Source organism: Chlorocebus sabaeus, chromosome 26, assembly GCF_047675955.1.
Source record: "Chlorocebus sabaeus isolate Y175 chromosome 26, mChlSab1.0.hap1, whole genome shotgun sequence".
NCBI classification, from domain to species: Eukaryota; Metazoa; Chordata; class Mammalia; order Primates; family Cercopithecidae; genus Chlorocebus; species Chlorocebus sabaeus.
Window position 1 is genome coordinate 19,485,677 of NC_132929.1, and position 12,603 is coordinate 19,498,279.

Consider the following 12,603-nt stretch of genomic DNA (forward strand, 5'->3'; position numbering starts at 1 on the left):
GTGGGTTAGCCAGGTGAGGGCAGGGCACTGCAGGCAGCCTGAGGCTCCACTGACACTGTAGTGTGGTCTTTCAGGAAACAATATCTGTAACCTGACAGCAGGTTTGTTACCTGAGCCACTGAATATCTGATCCTTTGGCTCTGGAGAAGGGTAGGCTTCTGTGAAAGGGACCAATGATAGGGGATCCCAGGGGCCCCTCAGAGGAACCCAAGGAGATTGCTTGAGTTATGAGCCCGTGATGCAGAAAGGAATAGGCAGACATGGAGATGGCGAACTGGAGAACAGGTGTGTAAGGCTGTAATCTGGGGTTCTGCAGAAACATAGAAAACAAAGAGGATATGAAGGAGCTAAGAAGCAAGTAGGATTTGAAGAAATTGAGGAAGAAAGGATGCCCAGGAGCAAGAAACTGGGCAGCAAGGTATAAACAGATGAGAAATGAAGACAGAGGTCTGTTCCAAGGATGGAGAATTCAGGAAGAGGAAAGCTGCTTTCGACTCACTACCCAGAACCACAGAGTGTCAAGAGCTGAGCAGTACCCCAGAGATCACATAGACCAAACTTTTCAACTTATGGATAAGGAAACAGACCCAGAGAAATGTGACTTGCTCATTAGGCCATTCAAATGTTTTGGTTTTCCCTTCCCCCTGGGATCCCCTATTATTTGGTTCTTTCTCTGTGGCCTAAGTGAAAGCCCTCTCAAAAACTCCGAGCTGAGAAGAGAGAAACCCAACTAAATCACTACGCACAGGGACTGATCTCCCTACACACAGAACTGCTCATGGAACAGAGAGAGAAAGAGATGTCATTCAAAATAATCTGGTCTGGTCAGGGTTAGAAGTCTTTTTTGTTGTTTTTGTTTTTTGTTTTTTGAGTTTTTGGTTTTGGTTTTTTGAGATGGACTCTCTCTCTGTCGCCCAGGCTGGAGTGCAGTGGGGCTATCTCACCACTGCAATCTCTGCCTCCCTGGTTCAAGCGATTTTCCTGCCTCAGCCTCCCGAGTAGCTGGGATTATAGGTGTGAACCACTACTGCCTAATTTTTGTATTTTTAGTAGAGATGGGGTTTCACCATGTTGACCAGGCAGGTCTTGAACTCCTGACCTCAAGTGATCTGCCCACCTCAGCTTCCCAAAATGTTGGCGTTACAGGTGTGAGCCACGATGCCATTTTTTTCCTTTTTCTTTTTTTTTCTTTTTTTTTTTTTCTGAGATGAGTCTCACTCTGTTACCCAGGCTGGATTGCAGTGGCACTATCTTGGCTGACTGCAATTTCTGCCTCCTTGGTTCAAGCGATTATCCTGCCTCAGCCTCCCAAGTAGCTGGGGACTACAGGCACGCACCACCATGCACAGCTAATTTTTGTATTTTTTGGTGGAGACAGGGTTTCACTATGTTTCCCAAGCTGGTCTTGAACTCCTGACCTCAAGTGATTTGTCCACCTCGGCCTCCCAAAGTGCTGAGATTACAGGCTTGAGCCACCGCCCTAGGCCAGGGTTAGAAGTCTTTTCCATTCTCCATTTATATCTCCCCAAAGGCCTTCACTTTACACCAACTCTAAAAGCAATTCAACACTGAAGCTACACCCAAACTTTCATTCTGTCCTCCTTTCCCTAGAACCCTTCCCCATTCTCTCTCTCAAATCCACACATGGAACTTCATTATTAATGTGCTTCTGATCTAGGAGATTCACTTAGGATCACGGAGTTTTATTTTTATATATTTATTTATTTAGAGACAGGGTCTTGGTCTGTGGCCCAGGCTGGAATATTGTGGTATTATCCTAGCTCACTGCACCCTCGAACTCCTGGACTCAAGCAGTCCTCCTGCCTCGGCCTCCCAGGATCACAGAAGAGACCTGAGGAATCCTCTGGTAAGAACTTCTCATTTTATAGACAGGGGAATTGAAGCCCAAAGAAATGGAATGACTTAACCTAGGTCACAAAGACAGCTGGGAGCAATGATGGGATTTTCCAAGGCAAATCAAAAGTTGAGATGTGTGAAATGATCTGTTGTGTAATTTTACCAACATTCCCTTTGCCCATCAAGGATACCACATCTAGTCTAAAAAGCAGACAGATGAATCTGAGGGAGAATATGACCTGAGTTCCCAACAGCTTTCCGGTTCCAGCACATCCTGTAATCCTTCTGAATTTCTGCCCTTCATTCTGTAACAACCCTCTTATAATAAATTCTCTTTTTTCCCTCATAGGGTAGCAAAAAATGAGATGGTCTAGGTTCAAACCCTAGTTCCAGCATTTACTAGCTGCGTGTCCTGGGGCAGTTTCTAAATCTCTGTTTTTGGTTTTTTGTTGTTGTGGTTGTTGTTGCTGTTGTTGTTTTTACTGTAAAAAGGAAAAAAATCCTAGTGTAGAGTTTTTGTGAGGATTAGATAATGCATTTAAAGTGCTTAGTGCAATGTCTAGCATTCATTCAACAAAGATTAAGCACTTATTACGTGCCAGACACTGGTACAGAATAAACATTCACTCAATGTTACCATTACTATATTAGAATAGCTCAAGATGATTTTTTCTACTTGAAACTAAAGGAGTTCTAATGAAGACATAAATGATTATGTGGAAGTTGTATCTTGAGTGAAAGACCTTCAGAACAAATATGGAACTAGTTGAGTCAACCAGAGAGAGAAACAATGAGGATTCCCTCAACTCAGCATGGAAAATTTCCTGGCAGTCCACGTTCTGTGGTTGTAAGCCATTGATTAAGCAATTCTCTTGCTGCTAAGGATTCAGACTATGTGCAAACTGAGGGCGAAGTGCTTAGGGTTTATGGCAAATATACCAGGCTATTTGAGTGTATTGGTTATTGCTTATAATTTGATAAAGTTCAACAAGAGCGAGACAAGTTCCAACCTACAGATGACCAAATAGAAACAGAGAACAACCAGCAAATTTAAATTACAAGGGTCCAGAACAAGAAATTAACCATATGTCCTGCTAAAATGAAATGGGTAAGACTGGTGATAACTGGAACATTCTGTGATCTGCCAGTTAGAATGGATATACCTGGGAAGAGCCACAGGAGTTGAGAACTCTGAAACATCCTCACTCCCCAAAACTCCCACAGGGCACTCTCTGACAAGAACAAATGCCTCCTTTTTAAAAAAAAAAAAAAAGAAACTGAGTCTCACTCTGTCACCCAGGGTGCAGTGCAGTGGTGTGATCTCAGCTTACTGCAACCTCCACCTCCAGGGTTCAAACAATTCTCATGCTTCAGCCTCCTGAGTAGCTGGGATTATTGGTGTGCGCCACCAAGCCCAGCTGCTTTTTTTGTATTTTTAGTAGAGACAGCGTTTCGCCACATTGCCCAGGCTGGTCTCAAACTCCTGGGCTCAGGCAATTCGCCTGCCTCGGCCTCCCAAGTGCTAGGATTACAGGCATGAGCCACTGCACTCAGCCAGATGCCTCCCTTTGTAAAGTACAATTATTTTTCTCTTTTTTTGTTTTGGCTTTTGTAACTGAAATATTAATTGCTTACTAGATATCTAGGTGTTCCTCACATTTCCCAGATCTCTTGCAGTTAGGTGGGCTCAGGTGATTAGTTCTGTTCAATGGACTGTGGTTGACCAAAGAATTTAAGAGCTAGCAAATGAGCCTCCAACAATCTCTTCGCTGTTGAGGCAACCTAGAAACTACATGTTGAGATGGCAGTGTCACAAGGTCAAAATAGCCCAAGGCTCCAAACTACCACAGCATTTACAGTCAGTCTTCGACACTTGTGAGTTCTGTATTAGTGGATTTGCCTAGTCACTAAATGTGTTTGTAACCCAAAATCAATACTTACAGTGCTACTGAGGTCATTCACAGACTTGTATTGAGAGGTGACAAGTTTGAGTCACCTGATACACATATTCCCAGCTGAAGTGGAACAAGGCAGTGCTGTGCCTTCTTTTCTTGTTGCAGCTCTCGTGGTGTAAATATTAGTGTCTCTTTTTTTTTTTTTTTTTTTTTTTTTGAGACGGAGTCTTGCTGTGTCACCAGGCGGGAGTGCAGTGGTGATCTCAGCTCACTGCAACCTCCGACCCCCTCATTCAAGTGATTCTCCTCCCTCAGCCTCCTGAGTAGCTGGGATTACAGACACGTGCCACCACCCCAGCTATTTTTTGTATTTTTAGTAGAGACGGGGTTTCACCATGTTAGCCAGGATAGTCTCAATCTCCTGACCTCATGATCCGCCCACCTCAGCCTCCCAAAGTGCTGGGATTTCAGGCGTGACCACTGTGCCCGGCCAGTGAGTGTCTTTTTTAAGGTCTATCTAGTGATGCACTTTTTGCATTTTGGGGCTATTTGTTGGTGATTTCACTGTTTAAAATGGCTCTTACGCTTAATGCCAAAGTGTTGTGCGGTGTTCTTAAGAGCAAGAAGGCTGTAATGTGCCTTATAAACTATGCTAGAAACGCTTCATTCATTGCCAGGCGAGGTGGCTCACGCCTGTAATCCCAGCACTTTGGGAGGCTGAGGCAGGTGGATCACCTGAGGTCAAGAGTTCAAGACCAGCCTGGCCAACCTGGTGAAACTCCGTCTCCACTAAAAACACAAAAATTAGCTGGGCGCGGTAGCGGGCACGTGTAATCCCAGCTACTCAGCAGGCTGAGGCAGGAGAATCACTTGAACCCGGGAGGCAGATATTGCAGTGAGCCGAGATCACTCCATTGCACTCCAGCCTGGGTGACAGAGCGAAACTCTGTCTCAAAAAAAAAAAGAAAAGAAAAGAAAAGAAAAGCTTCATTCAGGCATGAGTCACAGTGTTGTTGGCCATGAGTTCAATGTTAATCAATCAACAACATATATTAAATAAGGTGTCTATAAACAGAAACACAAAGAAAACCAAGGTTATATATTTGATCAGTTGATGAAAATGTTGTGACCAGAGGCCCACAGGAACCTAACCCTGTATTTCTCCTGGGAGCAATGGTTCAGTAGTCACTAATTCAGTTGTTTGCTGCAACTTTATAAAACATAAGTATCACGAATAATAAAAATTTACTGTAGCTGCCTTGAACAGTTACCCAACCAGTATTGAAACCTCCACGAGTGAGTAATATGCCTTTCTTATACTTAAATCACTGATATGTAGGGGTTAATTTATTCTTGCAGCACAGCCTTTGACTCTCCTGATTAAGACAGTTAAATTATATTTGCATTTTGATATCAGATCTCTGAATTCTAGGTCTTCATTCCATATTTATTAGTCTGGTGACTCCAAGAAGTTTCTATAATTCACTCATCTGTAAAATAGAGATACTATTACTCACCCACCCAATTTTGCTCATTCACTTGTATTATAAAGTGTCTTGATGTGCCAGATACTGGAACAGATCCACTAAATCTTATCACCACTATGAACAGACTAGCTCAAGATGAATTCTTCTTCTGCAACTTAATCTTTTCAGCCGGGTGCAGTGGCTCACGCCTGTAATCCCAGCACTTAGGGAGACCAAGGCGGGTAGATCACAAGGTCGGTAGATCACAAGGTCAGTAGATCAAGACCATCCTGGCTAACACAGTGAAACCCCATCTCTACTAAAAATACAAAAAATTAGCTGGGCATGGTGGTGGGTGCCTGTAGTCCCAGCTACTTGGGAGGCTGAGGCAGGAGAATGGCATGAACCCAGGAGGAGGAGCTTGCAGTGAGCTGAGATTGCGCCACCGCACTCCAGCCTGGGAGACAGAGAGAGACTCCGACTCAAAAAAAAAAAAAGAACCTTCTTTTTTTAGAGATGGAGTTTCGCTGTTGATGCCCAAGGTGGAGTGCAATGGCAAAATCTTGGCTCACTGCAACCTCCGCCTCCTGGGTTCAATAAATTCTCCTGCCTCAGCTTCAGTAGCTGGGATTACAGGTGCAGGCCACCATGCCCAGATATTTTTTGTATTTTTTAGTAGAGACGGGGTTTTGCCATGTTGGTCAGACTGCTCTCAAACTCCTGACCTCAGGTGATCTGCCCGCCTCGGCCTCCCAAAGTGCTGGGATTACAGGTGTGAACCACCACGCCTGGCCAACTTAAAGAATCTTAACACAAAAACTGGTACAAGAAATAGCATCTTAAGTGAAAGACCTTCAGACAAAATACAGAGAAAGTTAAGCAGCAAGGAGATCTTTGAGGACTTCCCCAGCCCATAGAAATTGTTTGGCAGTTCTTGAGATTAGAATAGGAAGAACAGGTTTGAAGAAGTGGGAATAAGTTCAGTTTTGGACATATTACAACACAGTGAAACCCCCATCTCTACAAAAAATTTAAAAATTAGCCAAGTGTGGTGGTATGCACCTGCAGTCCGCACTACTTAAGGGCCTGAGGCAGGAGGATCACTTGAGCCTAGAAGATCAAAGCTGCAGTGAGCTATGATTGCACCACTGCACTCCAGCCTGGGTGAAAGAGCAAGACCCTGTCTCAAAAACCAAACCAAACCAAACAAACAACAACCAGAAAACAGGGGAGGAGACAAAATTACTATCTTCATGGAAGTTTTATTATTTGATCATATGAGGAACTAGTTAGGATGGACAGGGATTTCTGTTTTGTTCATTCACTGATATATCCCAAGTGTCTAGAACAATGTTTGGAACATACAAACTCAACAAATTTGTTGAATAAACTTCCACTCCTGTAGGATTAAAGCCAGACTGTTTTCACTGAAGAAAGAGTTAAAGAATAAAATGCAGAATGCACAGACCACAGATCAGCTATAGAAAGTCAGGAGGGGGCCGGGCACAGTAGCTCACACCTGTAATCCCAGCACTTTGGGAGGCCAAGGAGGGGTGGATTACTTGAGGCCAGGAGGTCAAGACCAGCCTGGCCAACATGGCAAAAACCTGTCTCTACTAAAAATACAAAAATTAGCGAGGCGTGGTGGCGTGTGACTGTAGTCTCAGTTACTTGGGAGGCTGAGGCACGAGAATCGCTTAAACCCAGGAGGCAGAGGTTGCAATGAGCAGAGATTGTGCCACTACACTCCAGCTTGGGCGACAGAGTGATACTCCATCTGCCCACAGCCCAGTTCAGTGTTTTTAAATATATTGTTGAACTATTCAAGACTATTGAATTCCAGAACATTTCCATCACCTGCCAAAGAAACCCTATACCTATCATCTATCAGTCTCAATTCCTCCCTGCCCAACCCCCAAGAAACCACTAATCTACTTTCTGTCTTCATAGATTTGTTTATTCTGGACATTCAACTCATTTGCCTTCTCCCCATCTTGGCCTTTTTGCCAGACACACTCTTAGGTGAGGACTTTATAATTACCTCCTTATTATCCCTTTTCATCTCCTCCCCATTTGGGTAGCAGCCCTTACTTCAGGTTGGGTGTTATTGACCTTACCTCCAGTTCAGAAGAAAGCCTTAATTAGTGATTCCATCACATTCACCCTACCTCAAAAATTCGTTCGAATTACCTCAACAATTGTTACGAATTACCTCAAAAATTCGTAAGCATATGACCTAACTTCTTGGTCCAATCAGTGGTGGTCAGGATGTGTCTGTAGAGGAGTGGAGATTGACTTACATACAGTTAATGCCCAAATTTCAAGTGTAAAGTTTGTTGAATTTTTACATCTATATATACCTGTGTGACAACCATGCAGATCAAGATATGGAACATATCTACAGCACTCCAGAGGCTTCATGCTTCCTCCCCATCAGTATCTTCACTCCAAGAATAACCATGATTGTGACCCAAAGCTCAAACATTTTGTTCATTGACTGAGAAAAGAGTCACTGGCTCTCTTCCCCTGGATATGGGTAAATAGGTATGCAAGCCTAGGCGCTTCAGAAAATTATCTGGCTACCCAAGTGAAGCCAGTCTGAGAATAACAAGAACACGTGGAGGAGAGCGCAGATAGCAAAATTCCAGAGAAACAAAACCACAGATCTAACAACAGTGAATTTTTACATTAAATCAATCCTGAAGCTATACTACCTATGAACTTCCCAGTCTCCAGTAAGCTATTTTGTTGTTTAAATGGCTTCAACTGATTTTTTTCTCAACTCAGAATTTTTAACCTGAGTTAGAACCTTAGTTCTACCTCTTACTTGATATATGCTCTTGGGCAAGTAACTTAACTTACTTAATTTCTTTAGGCCTTAGTTTTCTGATCTCTAAAAACAGGAGGCTATCTTCCATATAAGATTATTCTATGAAATATACATACTCTATATACAGTATATATATACTAAATATACAAATATCCTCATACATGTTAAACACTCAATAAGTGATACAATTTTTAATCATAAACATGTCTAAAGACTTAAGTCTTCTAACAATGGAATGGGATCCCTTCTAGATAATAAATCCCAAATAACTAGAAACACTAAGCATTACCTGGATAATCCTCCTTTCAGTGATGTTCTAAAAGGTGTTCCTGCTTTGATGGGAGATAGATTAACTCTAAAATCCCTTCTAACACTAAAAACCTGTACAACACTTACTGATTTACACTGCCTGCGCAATGGCAAAATGAAATAGAGACTTATGGTCCAGTAACAGGTAAAAATAATATCCAATTAAAGTTAATGGTTCACAAGAGAAGCAACATGAGTAGAACAGGCAATGGAAACAATACTTCTCAATTAGTTATACTAACAGCTCTGAAGATCTCCTTACTCCAGAGAGGCCTTTACCTATGCATCAGGGAGGGAGAGGGTAAAATTAGGACTCTAATCAGGCAGCAGAGGTTGCAGGAAGGGTGGAAGCTATAATGACAAAGTCAAGAAATGAGTCGGATTCAGGAGCTGTGGAAAGGGTAGAAAGCTAAGGAGCACAGTTCCACTGGCATCTGAGCTAACTTGTTTTGTTCTTTTTTAGAGACAGGGTCTTGCTATGTTGCCAAGGCTGGAATGCAGTGGTATGATCCTACTTTGCTGCAGCCTCAACCTCCTGGCCTCAAACAATCCTGCCTCAGCTCATAGCTGGGACTAGAGGCACACATCACCACACTCAGCTTGAACTAACTCTTTTTCTTGACCTTATGCCTTTCAATATGCCTTATCTTACTGAGCAGCTATCAGCAGTATTTATTAGACACTTATACTTTTATTTATTTATGTATTTTGAGACAGAGTCTCACTCTGTTGCTTAGGCTAGAGTGCAGTGGTGTGATCTTGGCTCACTGCAACCTCTGACTCCCAGCTTCAAGTGATTCTCCTGCCTCACACTCCCGAGTAGCTGGGATTACAGGCATCCGCCACCACACCCAGCTAATTTTTTTTTTGTAATTTTAGTAGAGACGGGGTTTCACCATGCCTGGCCTAGACACTTATACTTTTTAATTTTAATGAACAGACGTTGTTCTATCTGAACAGACATTTATATTTTCAATTCTCTATTTTCAACAATTCCCTTCATTATCTTTTGCTGGGCCCAAGGATATTGAAGCCATCCATTGCTTTACTTGTCTTCCAAGTTCATCAGTGCCTGCACTGCAAAGGAAACAGATTGTCAGGCTGGAGAACTAAGAATATTCTACATATGTAAATGTTTGGCGAAGACCTTGCTTTTCTGGGTTCTAGGTTCCCACAAGTCTTTACTAATCTTTAAATTAAGCTTTATGATTCTGTGTACTCTTTGCCATAGACAAGTTTATCAGGATTAAAGAAACCACCTTGCTGCATTTTCCTCCTTTTCACCCTGTCCTCCCTAGAGAATAAGTGGGAAGGCAGGGCTAAGAAGGACTAGCAGGAACAGGATTAAATTTAGGCGACGTTTTGAAGTAAGCAAAGCCTGTCTTTCACATCTTGCCCTAAATTCCGTGTTCCAATGTTATAAATTCCTCATTGCCCACCTGTGCCCACCACACACAAACACACAGTCCTTCTCTCTAATTTCTTATTTTCACACTGAGTTGATTTCAACTAGGTATGAGGGGAAAACCCAGATAACACATATTAAATTATAAAAATCCGCCCCTAACTCTTCTGTTTTAGCTTTGTTATGAGATGGAGTGTTGTTCTGTTGCCAGGCTGGAGTTCACTGGCGTGATCTCCGCTCACCGCAACCTCTGCCTCCCAGGTTCAAGCAATTCTCCTGCCTCAGCCTCCGGAGTAGCTGGGACTACAGGCATGTGCCACCATGCCCAGCTGCTTTATTGTATTTTAGTAGAGACAGGGTCTTACCATGTTGGCCAGGATGATCCTGATCTCCTGAACTCGTGATCTGCCCACCTCAACCTCCCAAAGTGCTAGGATTACAGGTGTGAGCCACCATGCCCAGCCTTTTTTTTTTTTTTTGCTTTTAGAGGGAAACTGTATTAATCCCAATTAGTCATGAAGTAACGAAATTTAGGAAAAATAACTTTGAAAAGATAGTGCTCAGTTTACATCAGACTCTACTATTTAAATCACGTATTTGTCTTTATAGAGGCTGACACTAGAAGGGGCAGATACAAACAGAAGTTTAGAATTCATAAACTTCTTTTTTTTTTTTTTTTTTTTTAGAATTCATAAACTTCTTTAGGGAGTTAGGACAGTGAGCATTTGTGGGCCTCCTGCTCATTGTCTGATCGTCTGATCCCCCATAGCTCTCCAGATTGAGCCTTAGGCCCTGCTGCTCAAGTCTGAAATGCAATCTTCAGAGACAACAAATGTGCAGAAACCGGTGGGCTGCCCAAATCAAGCAAGAGCCTACCTTGTCCTAATTCCCAACAACTGGGATTAGACTTTCTCTTCTTGGGAAATAAGCTCTCATACCTTATAGGATTTGGGCGTCCCGTGCTACAGAAGCAGAGTTTCTAGGTTCTCTCTCAGTTAGGGAAGAGTGGGACACATGCCCAGAATGTGACAAACCAAACCAAGAATTTGCCTATTTTAGGTATAGGCAGAAATTTAGAAGCTGAGATGCCAGAATAGCAGACACCCTCCTCCTCCTCCACAGTTATAAACGCTATATATATATTCCCATGGTCCCCATGACTGCCCTAACTCCATACCTGCAAACTCTTGTAACTTCTTACGCTCCTCTAGGTTATACTGAAGCTTTTCTAGCAACTCAAAATATCGGAAGAGTGAGTCTCTGGGCCAAACACGGTCATCCTGTTCCATTTCCATTAGCCCGGGCAGATTTTCATGCACAAGAGTCTCCCAGTCCAAATGACCTGTTGGGAGGAATGCTTCAGAAAAGCATGGCTAGGTTTGTAAAAGTTGGGTAAAAGCTGGTAAATCCTATGGTGTGGGTGGAAAGGTGGGGTGGGAAGAGGTAACAGGAAGCAAGCAGGGAAAGGGTGCATCAGCAAGAAATCACTTTTTACAGTGAGCAAAGAGGGCCACAGCCACATTTACCCAAAGTGAAGAAGGAGGACAGGGGAAATTAGAAGCAAAAAGAAAGTCATTAAGACCAGAAAATTGGAAAGGAGATACAGTAGGAGAGCTCTTGTTAAGAGTAAGATGTCTTATAGAGTAGTCTGAATTCAAATGGAAAAAACTCATTATTATAGTTCTTTGGCTCACCAATAGATTCAGAAAATCTGGATTCAGAAGAGGAAGAATAGGAAGAGGATGTGGAGGAAACAGAGGAGGAAGATTGGTACTCTCTCTTTTTTGACAAGGTCTCTTCTGGTTTTGATGCAGATGTTTTTAAATCCTCTTCAGTGGCACCATAATTAGACTCTACTTCAGATACTTCTGATAAGTCCAAACTTTCCCTTTGTTGACCAGCTCCTCTTGTACTGAAAGGAGAAAATCATGACTTCACAAACATTTACAAGACATGACTAGTCCACTCATTATTCTGGTTCTGGCCCTGGCCACCCCCTAAAGCTGGGGCATAAGACAATGAGAGCCAAAATACTCCCAAACTCTACACTCAGGCACTTCCAAACTCAATCATTCATGTATCATCCTTAACTCTTCTCTTCCCTACCATATCCAGTCCATCAAGTAATCCTGCTGACTCTATACCTTCGAAATAAATCTTTTCTCACTAACTCACTGCTACCACTCTGGCCTAAGCTGTCATCATTTCTTGCCTGGGCAGCAGCATAGCCTCCCAACTGATCTCTCTGCTCCTTCCCTTGTTCTTCTACCAACACAGCAAGTAATCCTTCTTAAATGTAAGTCACCTCATGTCACTCCTCTGTTCTGCTTTCCATTTCAAAGTCCCTACAATGGCACCCCTAACCCTACAGGATCATGTCACCATTATCTCTCTGACTTCATTTCCCAGCACTCTTCCCCCTGCTCACTCTACTCCATTCACAATGGCCTCCTTGCTGTTTCTCAAACACACCAAGCATGCTTCCAGTTTAGGACCTTTGCACTAGCTGTTTCATCTGCCTATTAACACCCTTCTTATAGATACCCACATGGTGATCCCCTTACCTCCTTCAAGTCTTTGCTCACATTACCTTTTCAATGAGGTCACCCTGACTACCCTGTTTAAAACTATAACCCATCTGTGGCTGGGCACGGGGCTCACGCCTGTAATCCTAACACTTTGGGAGGCTGAGGCGGATGGAGTGCCTGAGCTCAGGAGTTTGAGACCAGCCTGGGCAATATGGTGAAACCTCGTCTCTATGGGAAAAAAAAAAAAAAAAAAAATTAGCCGGGTGTGGTGGCAGGCACCTGTAGTCTCAACTACTTAGGAGGCTGAGGCAGG

The 12,603-nt window shown here is 42.9% G+C and overlaps 1 protein-coding gene across 8 annotated transcripts in view; it reads right to left on the minus strand.

The window, feature by feature from the left end:
• Positions 1-5: 5 nt before the first annotated feature.
• The window catches only part of CATSPER2 (cation channel sperm associated 2), a 28,070-nt gene continuing 15,472 nt past the window's right edge, over positions 6-12,603 (minus strand). For 4 of the 8 annotated variants that reach the window (XM_073012120.1, XM_073012117.1, XM_073012118.1 and 1 more), the window contains exons 11-13: positions 11,457-11,674; positions 10,940-11,104; positions 98-310 (exon numbers count right to left, since the gene is read on the minus strand). In XM_073012120.1, coding sequence (XP_072868221.1) covers positions 198-310; positions 10,940-11,104; positions 11,457-11,674 — 496 coding nt within the window. In that variant the 3' untranslated portion in view covers positions 98-197. The other 4 variants (XM_073012115.1, XM_073012116.1, XM_073012114.1 and 1 more) reach the window with 4 other exon arrangements.